This window comes from Cynoglossus semilaevis, chromosome 11 (genome assembly GCF_000523025.1).
Source record: "Cynoglossus semilaevis isolate Cse_v1.0 chromosome 11, Cse_v1.0, whole genome shotgun sequence".
Lineage (NCBI taxonomy): Eukaryota > Metazoa > Chordata > Actinopteri > Pleuronectiformes > Cynoglossidae > Cynoglossus > Cynoglossus semilaevis.
In genome coordinates, this window is record NC_024317.1 from 11,128,598 (window position 1) to 11,149,744 (window position 21,147).

Below are 21,147 nucleotides of genomic sequence, written 5' to 3' on the forward strand. Positions count from 1 at the left end.
ATCACTGCACTGTGGAGGAGAGTGGGGCTTCACTGGGGTAAGACAAGAGCTGATGCAGAGAAAGGACATCACCCTGTCCTGGTAAAAACTGATTTATGGCTGAAATTAGCTTTGTCCCACTTTCAAAAACACCTCAAAGTGTTCTTCACTGACTTTGATCTTTAGCGTCCTATATTTGGTCACATCCCCCGTTGGCTCTTCTTACCTTTTCATTCAGCACGAAACCAAACACGACATTGATGTAGCCACTTTAGCCTGGAGCTGTGGCACTGGAAGCACAGCTGTGTTTGAAAAGGGACAGGTAAAAGTGGAGACCAAGGTTTGAATGTCTCATGAGGTTTGTTTTTTTTTCTTTTTTTTCCCCAGATGACTGAAGGGCGACTTTGTCAGATTCTACTCCTCGATGGAAGGAATCTGGAGCTGCTGGTGCAGGTACCTTTTAAAGAAATATTTATTTACTTAACTCTCATCCAAATGTGTTTAATTGACCGCTAACAATGGTTTCCACATTATGTCTGTATTCTTGCGTTGTGATGCAAGACTTAGTTTTCAGCACTACCAAATACCATGACCTGTTTTCTCCTCACCTCTGCAGCCTAAACTACTGTCCCGTGAACTTCTTGACTTGGTGGCCTCACATTTTAACCTGAAGGAAAAAGAGTATTTTGGATTGTGCTTCATAAATGACACGTGAGTACATTTCCTGATCCAAAAATACAAATGTGTCCATCCAGGCAATTCTGACCAGACCATAACACCTCGGTAGAAATGTCAGAGCATGTCAAGATGTAGAGCACATGGGCTCATTATCATTTTGAGGATAGGGTTAAGATAGAGTTTATAGCTTTTGAAAACCAAGGTCCTGATTATAGGTGGAGCAAATATTTTGTCTGTTCTGGTCCAGAACCGCTACTTTTGCCCTTGATTTTGACACATTTTTACAAAGCTACCTAGATGTTTTGGCTCTGGTGGACTTAAATGTTTCAATGCAGGGAATTTAATCAAATTGCACCAGTTGCACAGGTAAAATAATTGTGGTATTTTATAATAATAATTGTGAGAATGTCATCCATTGCACTCTTTGAGTGATGAGTTGATTTACAGGAGAAACTAACCTTATTTGATGAGAGGAAAACAGAACATATTGTGCCACTGATTTATTTGTTTATTCCTAAGCAGTGGCCAGAATAACTGGCTCCAGCTGGATCGTAAAGTCCTTGATCATGACATTTCCAAGACTTCGGGGCCTTTGGAGATCAAGTTTCTTGTTAGGTGAGTGACCTTGTGGCAAATACTTTTTAAATGTGCCACAGTAGTGAGATTTCCCTGCGGTTTTTTTCTAATGCTGTACAAATGGCACTGAGAAATGTGTTTTGATGTGATCCTTGTCATGTCGTGTAATGACCAGAAGGTGGCAGTGCTGAATTATACTTTAAGTCTGTTTTCACTCTACTTGCTTTTGTAAGTTAATATGACACATTAATCATTGAATCTAGTAGAGTTTACTCAAAAGGCACAATTATTGACAGCTCCTTAATATGTGATTTTTTTGCATTTCCGTTTTTAGGTTTTATATCGAGAAAATCACCTACCTTAAGGAGAACACTACAGTGGGACTCTTCTTTCTGAATGCAAAATATCTTGTATTTAATGTAAGTATTTAAACTGGTTTGTTCTCTGAAAATATCTCTCTGAGCTTTTTAAGTCATGTAAAGAGGTGTTTCACTTCGAACTAATTTCTGAATTAAAAAATAAATTCAGTTTGGTGTTTCCACGACTAATCATCAACCTGCAAAACCTTTGCACTGGGAAGAATGTAATCAAATTGTTTTATGGCTCCCTTTATAGTGCTGCAAAATGTTTCAAGGTAGCAACATTGGTGATTTGCATCATGTGTTTTGTCAACTTATTTAAATTGAATTTATATAATTTATTTCTATCTAATTTCTGATTTAAAAGTTTTTATCTGTGTTGGCTATATGTGCTACTTTGGAAGATTCCCTTACTCTGTTCCTCAACAGTTTTGGCATTTTGGAGTTCGTGATTTAGAAAAAAAATATTTAAACGGTGTTGCATTCTGTGTCCAAGTTAATGATCTGTTTTGAGATGTTATTATCAGCAATCCTAAACCAAGTGGGTGTTTATTTGTTATATATTAGATACACATTAATGCGAGCGGATGTTTTGTTGTCCTGGATAATGTCCGAGTAGTCCGTAAACGCAACACTCAATCAAACGATGCAGTGCAGTTTTTTCTCGCGGGGAGAGCAGACTGGTCTCTACGGGAGACAGAGGCTGTTGAACCTGTTTTCAGACCGTACCAATTTATCCACGTGGGGTTTTACTTCAGATTCATGATACCACCGCTCTGAATGTATTTTACTTAAATCCGTGTAATTGGTTGTTCATACAAATACATATTGACAGCTGCGCTTAAAACAACTAAATACTTTCAACTTAACGGTCGGTTTTAAACAGTCCTGTTTTGTCTACTCATTGGTTCAGTCCGTAACGGTGGGACCGAGGTACTGAACGAAGAGCTTTTTCAAGTCAAGTGTGTGGGACAGGCTGCAGTTTGTGAGAAAAGTGTTTTCTTTCAAACACCGTGTTAATTTGACCGTTTGCCCTGCCACAGGAGACCATCGAAGTCGAGAGTGAGAATGTTTTCAGGCTAGCCGCATTCGCATTGCAGGTAAGGAAGAGTTGTCTTTACTGGCTCTTAGTCACTGGCAGTTTAGTGTGAATGGTCCGCGGAGGAGCATCATTTGAAAACTGTTGTCTTGTGTTCACCTCGGTCGGAGCTATTGTTAACCATTCTGACCACTTTTCACAGCATGTGTGTAGCTACTGTTAAAAGTTAGAGACCAAGAAAATGTACATGGAGTCAGTGACATTTAAATGTAAAACGTTAGTTGTGCTGGTAGCTGTTAATTAAACAACTCAGTTAGTGTTGACGTGTTTAGCATTCTCTTTACCAACAAGGGCATTTTTGTTTTGCAGGAGGCCAAAGGAAACTACACTAAGTAAGTAATGTTCAGTTTTATAACATTTAGTAACAACGTTCTATTGTCATGTGGAAAATGTTTGAATTGAAGGGTTATTTTAATGAACAAACCGGAAGGCTCACGAGCTAATCGTGCCACTTAAACCGTTTATTTCCGGCTGACATAAATGTGTACTGTTTCTGGACCAATTTTTATCCAGCTTCTGAGACAAGCAGCGGTCGTTACAAGCGTTAACACAAGTTTTTCCAAATATTCCTCGTGTTACATGCGTTGTCCTGCACATAATGTTAACGATGTGTTGGATCGCAATTTACTACATTACCCTTTTTGGAGAAATATTATAATATCTAAGTAATTTAATCGTAAATAATCAAGATAATCATCATTTCTGTCTGCAGTTGTGCTGAGAATCTCATTACAAACAGGTGCATCATAAAACAATTGCTAAGGGAAGATTACAGTCACTTTAACGGAAATGCGATCAGTGCGTATCAATGGAATACCTTTAAATTTTGACATCAAAGTCATGAGGACATTCAGTCACCCATTTTGCAAAAGGAAGAGAAAGGACGGTTCATCAAAAAATAGTCATACTGGTTTAGCAAGTGGACCTCGATGGAATTCTGTGAAAAGGTGACTTTCCTGCTGCATCTGTAGCAATGAGTAACATTGATATAAATAGAGTAAAGTCTATCCACAGTTAGTTAATGCTCAACTTTTTTACCTTAGTCCTCCTACTGTTAATAAGTTATTTGTCAGATATTGAACAGTGAATCTCTTTTGGCTTGTTGCCATACACATGGTCCAAAGGTTTAAGCCAGAACACTTTTTTTGGTCACGGAATTACAGACTGAGACAATGTTTTTGCTTTTAAACAACCTAGCGTGGCACATTTAAAAAAGTACATTGGAAAACTGAACAATTTTGTGTACATTTTTTTGTAATTGAGTTGTTTAAAGAAACCTAATATTTAAGGCCATTTGTACAACCCCCCTCAAAAAATCTTAGGATAAAGTTGGGTGTGGTACAAGGAAGGGCAGCCTGACTATTAGCATTAGGGCAGTGTCCACCACAGATGAGCTTGTGAGATAGAAAGTAAGGTGGTTCTTTGTTAGTGTCAGATGTTAAAAATCTATACTACTATACACAGATGTTTTTAAAAGCAGGCTTCATCGCTGGTCTGTGCTAAACCTCTGTAACTGGTTGATTAAGGGATACAATGTTTTCATAGTGGGCTGTGCTCTCTGACACTTGACCTGCTGATAAGGTGCGTTGTCTAATTTTTTGAAAGCCCTTCACTTTTTGAGTCAAAAGTGAAGGGCTTTGCTGCAACTGGCAAACAGTGCTCTGGTGGCATGAGCTGCAGAGCAGGTTGAAGCAGAACAACCTGTGTGTTGTATCTGCACTTTGCCTCTGAAAGCCCTTTCTGTGGCTATTATGTTGAACACAATGATTTGTGCTTTGTAGGGAATTGCATGTCTATAGTTGGTCATACACTGCTCAAAATACACTGGGACCTCTAGTGAGCCAATACATTTGTTCTCCTGCAGAAATGTTTTGGAGATGGCTCATCTGCTTGCACTTATTAACTGTATGTCTATGCAAGAGTTTTATTGACCTCATAAATATAAACGCATAGTTTTCACAATTTTTGTACACCTAACTTGGTGTTTGATTTTAAATCTACTCAAGCCTTACAATTGCAGTGCAGCTTTAACCTTTTATCCACATTGGGTTGGGGATGGGCTCCACTTTGACTTGACTCTCAATACACAATAAAAGACATCTTGCCAACAAATCTGAAGAATTCAAAAAGAAAACAACAGTGTCCAAATGTTTCCTAACACACTGTTTTCTAGCATTGGAACTGTTATACAACTCACTTTTGTGAAACACAAGCTCCGGTCAATAGACAACATTTTATGAAGTATATTCATTATTTTGTAGGAATGCGTAGACAATTACAGTATATTACAGGTATTGAAATTCCGGTTCAAGTTTTAAAAAAACTATAAAAACAAAGGTATTTTGTGTTTTTAAGGCAAGAGAGAGAAGTCACAATTTAGAACAGACTTTGGTCATGTACTGTAACTAGCTACGCTTAATTTAAAGATCTATTGTGTGTCAAAGGATGTATTCAACCAAGGTCAGAAACAGCAGCTGAATGACCATGGCTATTGAGCCCTTAGTTGGTACTGCTTCAGTAGATGTTACAATAATGAACATAACTTAATGTGTGAGGGAACCTTAAAAAAGTAATACATTATACAGTCCTGGACATCACAAATGCTCCTGGAGACATTATCTTGCAAAGAGGAAACCATTAATCAAAATCCCTGACTAATTCCAATAAATCCTCTTTAACGAGAGCTAATTGGAGATGAATCAAACCTTTTATTGTCAGATTTAAGTTCTGCTTGTTTGAGGTGAGGGGTGGAATTTAATTGAATTGGAATTCAAGTACAACACTGCAAAGATAAAATAAACTGTTTAAATATTTATTAAAGATAAAATATGAAAATTAACATTTGTGATGGTAAAGTGGTTAAGCTTATAAAGTTCTGTAGGAATGGAGTTTGGTTAAATAACTTTAATGGCTTTGCTTTTTCAAGGTAGAAAGAGGGTAACTCCCCTCATAAAGCACCCAATATTCAATAGGACTGAGGGCATTGAGATAAGCTGTTGAGGAGTTCTAGAGACCTCATCCTCCTTAAGAGGGATCACCCATCCACTTGTAGACAACTTGGCGTCGGTTGCAAGCTTCAGTCCTGTTATTGTTGTCTTAACTCTTGGCTATGCATTGGATTCGTTTACTTTCACTGTGAACAATGTACTACAGCCTTCAGAGTTGCATTGTTTGGTTAATATTCCATTACATTAGTGGTTCCCAAACTGGAGAGCTATTACCTGGGATGGTGGACTTTGAATTTACAGCAAAAATTAATTTCAATATTTTTCTAAAAGACACTTACCACTATATGGGTTAGAGTTTTAGGCAGTGTGTACAAAATAAACAACCATTCATTTTTGTATGAAGATTGATTACTAAAGTGTCATTATTGTTCTAATTATATCCACATAAACCTATGTTACACACAAACAGTTTTAATTCTCGGTTCTATTTGGTGAGCTGCCCTCTAGTTTGTGGTTCATTCACAGCAACAGGCTCTCTCATCTTGCATCCCTCTACAGTCACCAAGTCTCAGCCCTGTGGAATAGCTGACACATGAGTATTATCTCTCCCACACTGAGTAGGCTGCAGTGGGCTGGGCTGTTATGGGTGTAGGATTTGCCCCACACTGCAGGCTGAAGGAAGATAACATAGGTAGTAATGAATTCCAGATTGCTGACAGAGCAGCCAGTCTTGCAAAGTAGATCACACCGACAGCACCAGGCCCCAGCTTCCCATAAAATGTATGCCATCAAATGAACAGCAAGGTGCCATGGCAGCAAAACCCAGTCAACCTAAGAGAGGTAGCTACGTGGAGAGTGATTTAAGTACCTCTGCCCTTGCCAAGACTCACCTTTGTTTTGTTTGTGAAGCTGTTTCACATAACTGGATCATGATGGTTTTATCTAATATGTGACCATGAGTTATATTCCATTAAACTTCAACAGAGGTTTGTAAGCTAAAATGGCAGTTAACCTAAAACCAGCTTAAAGTGTTTTCTTATAGTATTATCCAGACAAGGTCAGAACCTAGATGTAATTAAGGGATTTTTTTAAGGATAGACATTAAATTTCCAGATTGTACTCTTTTTGAATGTTGAAGTTCATGCTTGTGTTTTAAAATATTACAAATCTAAATGTATGTTACGTCTATTCTCACTGTCATTATTTACATTGACTGAAATCATGTGAAATCATTATGCCAAAATCTGTTCCTGATTTATATTGTGAATACATTTATCATAGTTTGTTTTAAATACATGGCTTGGTTGGTTAGTTGAAGTCATTGTAATTATTCATACCCTCCTTACCTACACATCTAAAGTATTGCATATCATATATCAGCACAGGCAGAGGCTGCCAAGTTCTTGTGAATGGCCTTTGTTCAGGTCTCCAGTGGATTGGCCCATGAACCCTGAGCTCTTTTTGTTTAGAACTTTCTGTAGACTCAGTGCTCCCTCCTACGCGATGCTGCACTGACTCAGAGTTCACTATCACTGACCTTGGCAGGGACAAACACCACATTTTGTTTCTACAGATAACACGGATAGTACTAGCTGTGTTTGGTAAAAGTGAAACCTTTGTTCTGTAAAACTATAGTGGCTTAATCACTGACTGTGCCTTGAAGTTGAATCATTAAACTTTTGTTTACTTTCACTATAAAGGAAAACTAATATATTCCCCTGGGAACCTGTGTGAGAAAATTGTAATCAGTAAAAAAACATTCATGTTAGATTTCACGCTGGCCTTCTTCACCCAAAGGCTCTGCACCTGCTTTAATAAATGAATTTTGGCAAGACATAAGTCACGCATAACTGTTGCCTTGGCAAAATGTAGTATTCTGTAGACTGAAGAAAGATCCAAGAACATAGCCTGACATTGCAGCTTTTCTAAAGGTTTGCAAAAATGAATTATTGCTGCAGTGACTTCAGAGTAAAATTTCAAACTGCACTGTGAAAGCATACACACATGGAGATTATTTTCTGCATGTTTAGACTTTGTGCTGAGAGATCTTGATTTAATAATGGTCCAATTTTTTAAGGCTGTAAGAGTTGTAGGGCCACTATGTGAAGTGCACAGCTAAAATAAAAACAAGATATTGCCAGGTGTAGTTTAACAGCGTGGATTCCTGGAAACTTACTTTGATGTCATGCTGATGGACAGTCCAACTGCGACAGATAGGTCACTGTGCTTAACAGGAAGGTTGTGCAGGAAAAGACCGGAGCACAGAACTCTATAGTGCAGCAACAGTACACACCCAGATAAATGTCTTCATTTTATAGTACTCTAAAGAAATTACAATAACCAAGAGGAATTATCCTCTGTGCTTACATTCATTTCTTTGGATAAAATGCTTGTCCATATAGGTGTAGCCAAACAACTCCTGTTGTTGTGAGAAATTATTTATCTTTTTTTTTTAATCATTTCCTCATTCTCATGTGTTTTTTTAGTGCTGAGACAGCCAGGTCAGACCTAAAGGAACTCCCACTTCTACCAACCAGTGTGTTAAAGGAGCACCCATCTCTCAATTACTGGTAAGTTATCAGATATTTTATAGAAAAACAAACGATTTTAGACAGTGTTTGCCTTTAATGAGCTGACTAATTCATTATTCGGTGATGATAATTACATTCTATACTGAATTGCTGAAACAACAAGATGTTGATGCACTTGGGGAATGATTGCTCCTTGTTTGTTAACTCTTTTCTGCTGATCGGCCCACAATGCTATTGTATAATGAATGCTGAAATGCTTAGTTATGTTTTCTGCGTTTAATAATAGGTGAAACTGTAAAGTGATCTTGAATTGTTTAGTAACAGTTATAATAGCAGTATTACAATTTAACAGTAACAAATATTTTGGCCTAAATAATTCTGACAAAAATGTCCTTTGTCTTATCTAAAAGAAATTTCAGAATTATAGTAAATATGGTATAGAATAGATTGTTCTTGCTATCAGCAAAATGGAAAGCTAATGCTATTTTCTAGTGTTGAGCTATATTTATAGTTGTTTGATACATACAGTACCTACTTTGACAGTCACTGGTGTGTTTAAATGTGATACTAACTATTTTAAATTTGCCCCCAATATTTGATCGCATATGGTTAACCTCAGATAAAAATTGTGGTTATCGTTATTGTGCAGAAATATAGGTCACTGTGAACAAAACCTTTATCCTTTTGCAGTCATATAATTATTCATACGTTGCTTCTTTTTTTCCTCCTCTACTGCTGTGATAATAATGATCACACAGTGCTGCAGACCTCTGAGGGCACCGCCTCAAGTTTAATATCCAAACCAAAATTATGGTCCCACACAGCATGGTAGAGCACGTGTGCAAGACTCACTCTGTAAAGCCACAGAGAGTCTGCAGTCTTACCAAGCAATTAAAATGGATGATTACAGTTGATGTTAAATTGGATGCTTTGAAGGAGGAGTGGATGAGAGCCATCAACAGGACAGTGGGGCAGACTACATTTTCTGCATGAGCAGACACAATGTGTGTAAAACAAAGGCCCCTCTCCCGACCATCTCTCTCTGTGGCTTGAATGTGTAATACTTCACGAATTACGGAGTAAATGTTTATTCTTTTTATTTGCAGTGAAGACAGGGTGATCGAACATTACAAGAAACTAAAGGGACAAACCCGAGGACAAGCCATTGTAAAGTAAGTTCAAATGATGCAGTACAGTTATATTTTATAAGGTTTTTTTTTCTTCCTTATTGTCACCACTCAGTGTTGTTAGATCAGGTTTTGTGTGAGCTGCTGTAGTGATGACTATTGTTATAGGAGGTGGCTGCTGTCACCGAGCCAGAATGTATCATTAATTAGAAGAGGTGTGTTCTGTGTTGGCAGCCAACCAACCTTGTGAGGATTTAGTCGTCTGCTATATTTTCCTGGGACTGTACACTCCTGGGTCATTTACACTGTGATGATTTGTGCCCTTGAGCTGATCAATGAACTTATTCTCTCATGGGCCAAAGACAAATCGATCAATTTGCCACAACAAATGACTGAGGCTCCCCGTTCTTTGTGGCTTGAATCCCACTCTGCCTGTTTGTACAACAGCAATCTGCTGAAGTGTAAGTGGTTGCATTTTCAATAACCTATTTCTCTCTCCCTCTCTTTGAAGGTATCTTGCACTGGTGGAGTCTTTGCCAACATATGGAGTTCATTATTATCAAGTGAAGGTAACCATGTTTTTTGAGTAACACAGTAGTTTATCCTTTGGCTAAATCCAAATGCACACTTTCAATTTAAACTAAAATAGGTGCATTGATGGTTTTAAAAATACATTTTTAAATTATTTCTGAGACTTACGTTTCTTATCTAACAGCCTATGTCTCTGTAAAAATCCTGAGATCACAGACATTTAAAAATAAAATTGTCAATTCAGACCATTCTTCTGAGTGTCTGCTGAAGCATTATGCTGTCTATGCTCTAATTGTGAGAGCGGAGCCGAGATAAACTAAACCATCCTCTAATAAATCACATCTACAGTACAATACTTTTTAAGCTAAATTGGAAAAAGGCAAAAGGATTCAAAAAATATTTTAATGCAAAATCTCATTCTGTAGTGAATGAATGCAACATTTCCTGTTTGACTTTTTCTGTAACCACAGCAGCTTTGTGGAACACATAATGTATCTGCTCTGCTTGGGTGGCATAGGATTAGGACAGGAATTCAGTCAGTCAGTGCAGCATACATGTTTTGTTTAGCATGATTTAGACTACCCCTCCAGCAGTCCTTGCTTTTCCCTCCCCCTGCTAACTTTCCATATTAAATCTCATTAAATCAAGGTGTCTGGGAAGATCAAAAGGGGAGGCTAAACAATTCAGACTGGCTTGCATAGATTGTAAGGCCTTGAATGTACCCATTCTCTTCTGTGCTGTGAGCCAAACAGGATAATAGCTTCAGTAACACACCTTTGTTTTTGTTGTTGTTTAATTTCCCTAGCTCACACCAATAAAGCTGCTTCTAATTAACCGTTATATCTGCTTCCATGCAGGACAAGCAAGGAATACCGTGGTGGCTGGGAGTGAGTTACAGAGGCATTGCTCAATACGATTTACAGGATAAACTGAAACCAAGAAAGGTAAATAAAGCACCTTTTTATCTTATTTTCCTGATTTTCCTTTTGACACGCCATACAGTAGGTTCCAAGTACACATTTACCTTAAAAGCCAGAACGCTAACCCTTTGCCGTTGTCAGTGATTCATTTAAAAGGAGTAAAGAGAGGAATTTAATCCCCCATTTTTTTTCCCTGTTACTAAAAAATCTGTAGATAGCATGTGTTTTCAGTCATGTAAACAATTTTTATATACAAACTTTGTAAATTATTATAGCAAATAGCTAATCATTAAAGTGATTCTCTTACATCAGTACATGCTGTAATGTATATTGATTAGTTAGATAATGATTAATTAGTCAATATCTGCTAGAAGTTGCACTGCAACTGTAATTTCCTTTTCCTTTGGCTTCAACACAACCTCAATAATACTTGGAATTCCATAATTGAATTCAATCATACAGTATTCAGTGTACTGTATAATTCATCATTACTAGATAGTACTACTAATGTGTGTTTCTACAGTGACAAAAATAGACATAGTCCATTAGCCATACCGCAGGTTTTACCAGTCTGACAGATAGTGCGTGCGTGTGTGTGTGTGTGTGTGGGGGGGGGGGGGGGACTAGACACACTGGATTTATGAATCTCTTAATGTTCCAGTAGGTCACCTTTAAATGTGACCTTTAGAGAAAATGACAACATTGCTGTGTGCTGGTCCGATCATGTGAGGGGGGTGAAAATGAGCACGGACTGTTTGTTTGGGAACAGTCAGAGAACACAATGACTTTTTCATAAAGCTATGCACAATGACCTACATCACTTTAAAACTGTTAGCCCATGAGCATATTGTTAAACTGACCATTTGCACTTCAGGACCAGAACAGAAGGGTGTGATTGAAATGTAGAAAGTTAAAAGAAGCACTAGGGGAGTGAAATCCCCCAACACCAGCTGTGTGCTGTGGTACTAGTGTCAGTGGTTACATTTCCTTTGTGTGAGTATGAGTCTTATTAATCAGACCATGGCCCTTTTCATTAGTCTTACCATAGCTAGTTTATGGCAATCCTTTGACAAAGTTGGGTTTGTTATTATGACTGAGTATTTAGGCATTGCTGGGTGCAGCCCCTGTGTGTCTGCCTCCTGGAATTAATTTGGCACTGTGTCAGCACGGGGGTCAGTTTGGTTTGTGTTTGAAGTTTGGAGACTTTGATTAAAGTGTTTTTTTTTTTACCATTGCTTCAAATGTCACCAGAGGTGACCAGTTTGTTTTTACCTTTGCTTCAAATGTCACCAGAGGTGACCACTTGAGACTTTGTGTTGTATTAAAACTGTTGCCGATCTAAATGATCTTGTTGTTGCTGTGCTGATAATTGAAACAGTATGCTTCTTTCGTTCTTGCCTTCAAGCAAGTCCTTATTGTCTGGAGAACATTCAACAGAGTTTCATCATGACTTAGTTCACAGCCTTTGTATGTAACCCAACCCATCTATCCTGTCCTCTCAGCATGATGCTCTCATTCAAGTGCACACGTGTGTGTATGCACATGCATACAGTATGTGTGTGTGGTCTGCAGATTGGTGGTGTGGTAGCCCTAAATCTTTCATCATAATTCAATACAGTGCCAGGTAAAGACATGTTTTAAGCTGAGGTTTACCTTAACTAGTATTTATAGAAGGCTAATATATCATGTGAAAATTAGAAGTTATGCAGAAACATTTACATTTTAAATATCTTTTAAAATGAATGTGATGGAATGTCATGTGATCTTAGTGTTCTCATGTCAGCATGTACTGATATTGGAAATTGTTACTCCAACTGATATGATAGAGCAAATACAACATTTAAAAGTGTGGACAGCTGTTATCACCAACATGTACAGGCACTGTACAAAGGGATTTGTTCACCACATAACTTCTGTACAACGTCAATATTCAAAAACTGTACACAAAGAAACTGTAATGTATCCTGCACAGAAAAGTACTATATATGTGTTTCTGCTGCATCCAACAAAAACTTAAAAAACATTGTGACGCATTAATTCCCGGGTAACCAAGAGTAGTAATTCTGGCAGTTTTGCAAGCAAAGTATTTGTGTGTTTGGGCTGTCTGAATAACCTGAGCTGCTCAAGACTGTGACTGATTCTTCTCTTCATGAACTGTAAAAACATTTAAGGCCAATTGCATCTCATGTAATACTGAATAATATGATTTAGAGGTATGCCAATGCATTTTGGTCCGTACCACAACAATGATATAGCAAATAGGATTCACTTGAAAACACAGTCTTTCTTGGTGTTCAGCAGACGTCTCTGTGAGACCCCACACTGGTGGTCCACATGATGATGAGCCAGCAGAAAACTTAAAACTAAATACAGATTAATTTAAGTGAATTGTGCTTGATATTGTCAGACATTAAGTAATACTGACATATGCTGGGGGAAAGTTTGTATATGGAAAAGGAAATTTAATGGAATTATCACAAGAATGCAAATTGTATCATCTTCTGTCTTTAAGTTTTACTCGATGAGAATGAGAATTTATTTCAGTTCTTGCTCATGTTTCTTGGTTTTTACTAATTGAATCTCTGTGTCTGTTTTGGAAACCCGCTGCGTTGCCAATCAGCCAGTGTTGGTATGTGACATGTCAAGGGTGGGGTAGATCCTTTTTCTGTATGGGTATGTGAGTCACTCGTTGACACATTTTTATCCACATACAGCATGTGTCTGTGGAGTAAAGGCTTCAGGGGGCCGTGGTTTGTCAGTGGTAACAGGATTGGAACGCCCTGATCCCATATTGAATCTGCAGGCATATCTGGCAGACTTCCTGTCATGAATCATTCAGCGAAAAAGGAGATAAACTCAGTTATTAAAATAATGATTGCATACTTTAAAAAAGATTAAAATCATCTGGTTTATACTGTTATCCCAGAAAAATCTTTTTCTTTCCTTTATTATTTTAAGTCATTCTGTCCATTTTTGGGGGCTAACTTTCATCTAAGTTTGTTTTACATAAAGTTATTTTTATTATTTTATCTATTTCAGCTATTTTAGATTTCACTTGAGATTGAGATATGTTTATTGATAACAAGAAGAGACTTAAATTTGCATTTTAGCCTAATAACATTTACATGGTAGCGTGTAGTGTAAACACAAACATCAAGTAGAAAGTAAGTAAAAAAAGCCCCATTTCCATGGAAATTTCAAATTCTAATGAAATTGTAAACTTAGTAATTAGCTATTTTTTTGTATTTAGCTTTTTGGTACATCATCCATTTTATTTAAATACTTAAGGTATAATGTGTTTGCGCAAAGCATAATAAAGACACCAGGAGTAACAGTTTGCCTATTGGTTTGTTAACATTACTAGTCTATCCTGCCAACAATTTCAAGACATTCTCAGCTCACAAAGAAATGGGGGGAGTCTTTATGCTTAGTGCACTTTTTAAGTGATTTTGTCCGTCAGCTGGCTAGTGTGCTTATCTTTTTTACCCTGAACCGGTTGGACAGTTTTACATGACTCCTTCAGCAGTTTTGTGATCGAAGGTGTGTCACATCCTTGACATATTTTGGCTCTGTTTCCATCCATAAGTTTCATCTGAGTGAAACCCTTAACTTCTTAAAGTCTTTGACCAGTGAACGTGTGATTCTTCTCAACTTTTGTTGCAATGTAAATGATCCCAAGTGATAGGAGGAGGAACTGGTGAGGGGTTCTTTCTACAGAATGATACCGTTTTGCATAATGTGTCCTGTGGGATGCTTGCTATTGTTCTTAGGTACCCTACACCTTTGTTTTGTTTTAAATGCAGATGGACTCTGTCATTAAAATGCCTTCAAACACAAATAATTAGTGATTTGTATTGTATCTTCATTTTCAAAAACTATACAGGCCAAATACAAATACAGTCCATGGTGTGTTTATTACCTGCCTTGGGCCCCTGCTATTAATGATTAGACCGTAGTGGCAGATTCCTGACATGCTTGGCCTGAGGGGCTCAAGGGTAGTGGATTCAACTACACACTGAAGGGTTGCATGTTTTAAACATGAAAAGCAGAGCACTTCCCAATGTAAAGCGGTAAATTCAAAGTCTACATTGGCCTCATGGCTTATCTATAGTTTGTTGGGAGGTAAGTAGATGTGTACAACCAGCTTACCTGGTCTGGCAGTAAGGAAAGCGGGCTGTGTGAAGGAGAGGGAGAGTGGTGCAGCAGGTCAAAGCTTTGAAGGAAGTAAGGTGTGTATGTGTGTGTGATGTCAGAGGAGGAGGTGGCAGTAAAAGGGGTGTGGCCAGCTCAGCTGAAACTCTTGCAGTCTTGCAACACCTATCTAGTTCCCTGAGAACAGACAAGAGAGTGTATTGTTCTCACAGGACTCAGCCCTGTGGGAAACTCTGTCAGAGGATTTAAAACAAAAATAAAAGAATTCATCAAGGATTCAGTAGGAGGAAAACAAACCTGTGGGTAAGACATTTTGTTATGTCCTCTTGCCATTTACGTTTTTATCTTTTGTTTCCCTGTTAATATCTGTCTGGTTTGTAACGTGCTTTCTGTGATAGAGTAAAAGGCACTCTGTTACTGTGTGAGTCATGTTGACATCAATTTCATGTAATGCAATGTAAAAATGCAATACTACTACATTTAAGTATATTTTCACTGAAATCAAATAGAGGAAAAGTCGTTTCCAAACATGTTGCTCCATATCTGAGAGGTGGGAGTATTAGCCATGAGACAGATGTTTTACTTTGACAGACGTCTTGATTCTGGTCTTCATTCCAAAAGAATGAAATGAGAAGCAGCTCTGTAGCTGAAGCAGCATTATGACTGCTTCTCCATCAGGCTCAACTTAACACATGATGGTTTGCACTGACTCCCATTCAAGACTTATGCTTCTAAAACTGCTAAAATCAACGTTCGCTTTGACTGAGAGTAAACATTACATTAAAAGGTGCTTTCTACCGGCTAATGTTTCAATGTTACTTATGTACTGAAACATGGGTAATTACTTGCTGAAAAAGTGTATTTTACAGCCTAAATATATAAAACATTTTCACTTCAATCATCTATAGGTGTGTCTTTTGTACCAACTGGTGTACTAAAGTCTAATCCCTTCTCCTTTATTACCTCACTTTTTGTTTTTGTTCACAGTTGTTTCATTGGAAGCAGTTGGAGAATTTGTACTTTCGTGAGAAGAAGTTCGCAGTGGAAGTGAATGATCCGCACAGGTCAGAGAAGACAATCCTTTATTTCATCTCCCACTCAAGTGTTAAATTTCCCTTACACACGACTAACACACTAGAAAGGATCATATAATGTCCACCATCTACTGAGGACAGTGTGCTAATGGCTGTAACCACTCTGGTAAATGGATGCTCCTCACCAGTCGAGGACCACTTTATTATGGTGTGGCTGTCGTAAGCCTCTGCTCCTACCACAGCCTTTAATGCAGCACTTTCAGTGTCCACGGCATCGTAAAATCCCACAGTCTGTGTCAGATGCCACTGCTTGACTTACCTTAGGTGCGTTTCACTACAGAAATTACTCTAATTGGATAAAGGTTTTATAAAAATGCTTTCCAGTCTGTGGTTAATTTCTTTTAATGAAATCATGGTTCCGCTGGGACTGAAAAAAGATTTGTTTCCTGGACAAGTAGAAAAACTCAGTGTCTGTCTTATCTCTCACAGAAAAACAGTAACCAAGCGAACCTTCGGACAGTCTGGCCTGGTTATTCACACATGGTATGCCAGCCACTCGCTGATTAAAACCATCTGGGTGATGGCCATCAGCCAACACCAGTTCTACCTGGATAGAAAACAAAGCAAAGTAAGTCTGTAACTTTTTTGAAACGTCATTCTCAACACAAATTCAGTGAGAATTTCACTGAAAAGACTCCCAGACTCCCTCTTAAACTGGACTCCAATCATTGTTCTCCTAACTGTGTGAAGAGCTTGCCTTTTTTCACTAATCCTCTGCACTGTGAGTTTGATAGAATGGACAGCATAAAAGAAGATTGAAGATGCATTTTTAGATAGATATTCTGAACTGAGAAAAGCTGTCACTATAGCCTGGTACAACAGTGACTGCCCATCATGTGATAACTACGTCACCTGTGTCCCATGCCTTCTTCTTGTGTAAATACAGGATATGACCTGTTGTTTTAATGTAAGCGTATCTTTTGTAGGTCATATTCTTTTTGGCTGTCTGAAGGAGTAACACAAATATCAACTATTAGTCAATAGTCAATCAACTGTTTTTTAAAATGTAAATGTCTTTTAGTTGTACTTGTATTATTTCTTCTTATGTTTCTTCATACATTCTAATGACATTAATGAAGAAGGCTGGTTTTATGTATAAAAGAATATTATATTTGGGATCTCCAGCTGTGAACTGTTGTTAGTGTAAAAACCCCAGTAAAATATCAGCTTAAAGTATCTGCTTACCAGAACACAATCATCTAAGCCAGCTGTCCACTGAGATTGAGAAACACTTGCATAATTAAAAAAGTGTATATACAATTAAGTAGTATTTTTAAATAAACCATTCACATTATTCCTTATATGCTCTGGGTATTGTTAAACATAAATGGTATTGCTGTAACATAATGAAAGTACAAGGAGGAAGTGTGTGGTTACAAACTGAATGTTCAAGCGTGTTTAAGAATGCCCTGAGGAAAAGTATTCAGTTATTTTAATGGTATAGTAGTCAGTATAATATAGTAAAAGCTGTCTTTATTATTCCTTGGACAGATTTTAATAGGAAAAAACATAAAAGTGTTTTAGTTTGGAACGAGTACCTGCTTTTATGGCTGTGCCACTGTGAATAATACAAAGTATAGTCTTGGTGCTAGTGTGAGAATTAAAACTCATCGCCCTAAGGCCACTTACACTCGATGGGTTTGTGTTTATGATGCAGATTTGCTAGTATTAACAAAGCCTTAATGTCTGGTGTGATGTGCATTTTTCTGTGGAAATGGATGAGCTTATGTGGCTGTAGTTTAATGAGGTTATTCAGCCTCTGTCTTCCTCAAAGGCAGATGGTGTGTCAGTGTTCATCCAGGAATAGAGCCCCAGCTGATTGATGATAGAGCAGGGTACTCAGAGCTCTGCATATGCAAATGGAGCCACCATTAACACAGTGCGCTATCATAAAATAAAATACTTGGAGTGCTTCCACTAGGGCTGTAATCTCCCAGTCAACTGGTCGATTTATTGGTCGATACGTGGGTCAACCAAAATTCTAGTCATTATGCATATTTATATTTAATATAGGTGAACAAAGCTACCAAGCATAAGCTTCAATTTTTTTTTTCAATACTGTTTACACCTCTGCCCACTTCTTTACCATGCAGTCAAAAATGACCACGGCCAGGAGCTCAGGAGACATCGCCGTTGATCTCACACAAATCTGTGCCCCGCAGATCAGTAAACTCTCCAGCATTGAGAGCAAAGACCCACTCATCATGGCTAGCAGTGGTAGCCTCATCTCAGCTGGTAAGCAAACAGTTAATATGCTAATGACAGTTCTTTTACACAGGCCTGATGAGTGATGTTTTATGTAAAAAAAATTAAGTTAATCGGACGAGTGCCTGTTTCAGGTTCTGCAGATTCTGAAGTAAGTGATGAGCAGAAAAAAGAGAAGGTTGTTGAGTTAAAAAGGAAAGAAAAAGACCTCCAAGAAAAGCTGACGAAGAAACTTCAGGAACTGAAAGAGATCTGCTTAAGAGAGGCCGTGAGTGTCTCTGTTTGTCAGTTTCACACTGATGGAATGTGTCCAAGAGTGTCCTCTCATTTATAAAGGGTTTGTTCTACCATACAGGAGCTAACAGGCCGTTTACCTAAAGAGTATCCTATGGACGCAGGAGAGAAAGCTCCCCAAGTCCGACGCCGTGTTGGTGCAGCTTTTAAGATCGATGACCTTTTTCCTTATGATGAGGTAAATGTCCTTATTATTTCATTGGGGGGTTTTGCCCTCATCTTGTGATTATTCGGGCAAAAATAATTAAACAATTTTGTAACGCAAGATGTGTATGGTTTGCATCTGCAGGTCAAAATGTGAGTTTTCAAATGTTTTGTTATGTTTTTGTTCAGAGGACTGCTGACAGAATATGGTTTATTGAGGGGAAATTCCCATTCATTTCGGTGTTTTTTTTGTGTGTGTGTGCGTCTGCGCAGGACCCACATCTAAGGAATCTTGAGAGCATGTTTGCCTTGCAGCAGAAGATTGTGGAAGCAGCCTTTAAGCTAGCCAGCGAGGGTGATCTTTGCAAGACGGTGAGGAAGAAAAGGAGAAATAACTATTTGGATGCAAAAAGGAAGCTGGGGGAAATAGACAGGGAGATCAATGCCTACAGGATCAAAAAAGGACAGAAGCCCACACAGAGAGCTTCACTGGTCTTAGCAGGTACTGAGAGATAAAATCTCTCTACATTTTAAATTTGAATGCTGTTTTGATTTAAAACAATGTCCCTTCTTCCTTGTTATTAGATGACGTAAACCGTTCAGACCTCAGTTCTTTATCTGACAGCCTCACTCTGGATGATGGTGAGTGTTGAAATTTAAGGATGGGTGTTTGTATGTCTATAGGGTTTTTATTTATTAGTTATTTCTTTTAATCTCCTAGATGATGAGTTTAGTTCCCAAAGGCAGCGGCCCACGTCTGTGCAGTATTCTCCAAGGCCACACCATGCAGACACTTTGGACATCCAGTACAACAGAGAGCAACGCACTTCTGTCAATGACCAGCATGCAGACAGCAGGTACACAGTTTGTACTAACAACAAAAGTGTGAGTAAGAATCCTTAACCGTAGAGCCAGTACAGACCTGTAGAGCAGACGCAGGGCTACATTCCTGTTAGTAACCACCACCCTCTTTTTTTTCTGGCTCTCCCAACATTCTCCCTCTTATCAGCCCAAACATACCGGCTTTAAAAATAGACGTAGAAGAACATGTCACTGCCTGTGAAGGAGCAACAACAACTCTTAAGTTGAGAGTGTAAAAAGCAATACAGAAAAGTTTCTCTAGAAACTGCTCAAAAGGCAGCAGCTGTTTACAAAATATCACAAGCGATGCTTAATCTTTGAATACGCATACGTGCTGCTATGCTCACTGTTGCATGAAAGGGTAAAAAAAAATCATTGGACTATAAAATTAACAGTGTTTCAGGTGTGAGTAGTAAATAAAATGCAACACCCAGGCAAACACATTTCCCCTTTCGTCATCACTTTTTGTGTTAAGCCTGTGGTTTATCTTAGAAAAGTTCTGCCTTTAAAATTGTGTTCTTATCTCTCTTTCAGATTTAATTATGAACCTGTCCAGGAATCACTGCATTACAGCCACCACGAAGCTCTATCAAGCCACAGCAGCCCCTTTAAATCTGCTTCCAGACAGCCACGTGATGCCCGAAGCATGCCACCAACGCCCCTCCTCACCCGCAATGCCCTCAGCAGCACCCAGCTCAGGTAAGGCCTCACGCTCTGTATTTTCTTTATTTTTTAAACAGTTTTTTCTTCTTTAAGCGCAAATCTTTAGAAAACATAATACAATTATTTCACCTTTTAGATCAGAAGATGCTCCACAACATTTTCGCCAGCGCAGCGGGAGTTTAGAGTCCCAGTCTCAGTTCCTAACTGTGAATGAACCCCCCGTGCCAACATTCACCTTCACTGCTCCTCGCCGCAGCAACAGCACAGAGGTCCTGGATGATGGTTCTTCTTACACAAGCCAGTCCAGTGTGGAATGCAGTGTTCCAGGCAACCACAACCATAGACGCAGAACTCGGGGTCGCCACAGAAGAGACTTGTACGCCAATACTGGGAGTATGCCCAACCTGGCTCAGCCAGACGCCCATTGCTACGCCTATCAGCCACGAAGCAGACCGACTACCACAGCCTACTACGTCACAGGATATCCCAGCTACGTCGGCTCAGAGCCATACTCTAACGGAGTCTACATGTACGATAATGAGATGGAGGGCCATTATAATGTCAATCCTTATTCCCACATCCAATCGGATTATCACAGCCAATATGGTAATGATGAGATGGATGGCATTTCACATAATCCTTACGCCACACTGCGACCGCCAAGGAACCGCCACATGCCCTGCAGCAACGAACAAGCCACCAAGAGTATGCAGAAGGCTGTGGTGGCTGAGCACCTGAGAGGCTGGTACCAACGTAACGCTGCTAACAAACAAGCTACTTACAATTACGACTATGACAGAGGCTCCCAGCAAAGCTTGGGCTACCAGACCATGCCTGCACCCTACAACTACAACAACAGAAACAACTCACCAGGTAAGCCCACCGTACCCTGTTGACTTGTAAATCGGTGTCAACAAGGTTATTGTTGGGAGGGGGTGATTTGTTAATTATTTAAATAAAAATTTGACCTAAAAAGAAACCAATTC

General features: G+C 38.7%; 2 protein-coding genes across 5 annotated transcripts in view; both read left to right on the plus strand.

Moving 5' to 3' along the window:
- LOC103386273 (contactin-4-like) overlaps positions 1 to 21,147 on the plus strand; it is a 695,358-nt gene that overhangs the window by 660,705 nt on the left and 13,506 nt on the right. The window lies entirely within an intron of this gene.
- Positions 1 to 21,147, plus strand: part of frmd4ba (FERM domain containing 4Ba) — a 41,481-nt gene that overhangs the window by 15,794 nt on the left and 4,540 nt on the right. For 3 of the 4 annotated variants that reach the window (XM_008320502.3, XM_017036513.2, XM_017036515.2), the window contains exons 2-21: positions 367 to 432; positions 596 to 690; positions 1,180 to 1,272; positions 1,568 to 1,652; positions 2,636 to 2,692; positions 3,001 to 3,023; positions 8,126 to 8,209; positions 9,277 to 9,342; positions 9,809 to 9,866; positions 10,686 to 10,772; positions 15,888 to 15,964; positions 16,424 to 16,562; positions 18,088 to 18,229; positions 18,334 to 18,467; positions 18,555 to 18,671; positions 18,911 to 19,139; positions 19,223 to 19,279; positions 19,359 to 19,494; positions 20,033 to 20,197; positions 20,298 to 21,034. In XM_008320502.3, coding sequence (XP_008318724.1) covers positions 367 to 432; positions 596 to 690; positions 1,180 to 1,272; positions 1,568 to 1,652; positions 2,636 to 2,692; positions 3,001 to 3,023; positions 8,126 to 8,209; positions 9,277 to 9,342; positions 9,809 to 9,866; positions 10,686 to 10,772; positions 15,888 to 15,964; positions 16,424 to 16,562; positions 18,088 to 18,229; positions 18,334 to 18,467; positions 18,555 to 18,671; positions 18,911 to 19,139; positions 19,223 to 19,279; positions 19,359 to 19,494; positions 20,033 to 20,197; positions 20,298 to 21,034 — 2,647 coding nt within the window. The other variant, XM_025060305.1, reaches the window with a different exon arrangement.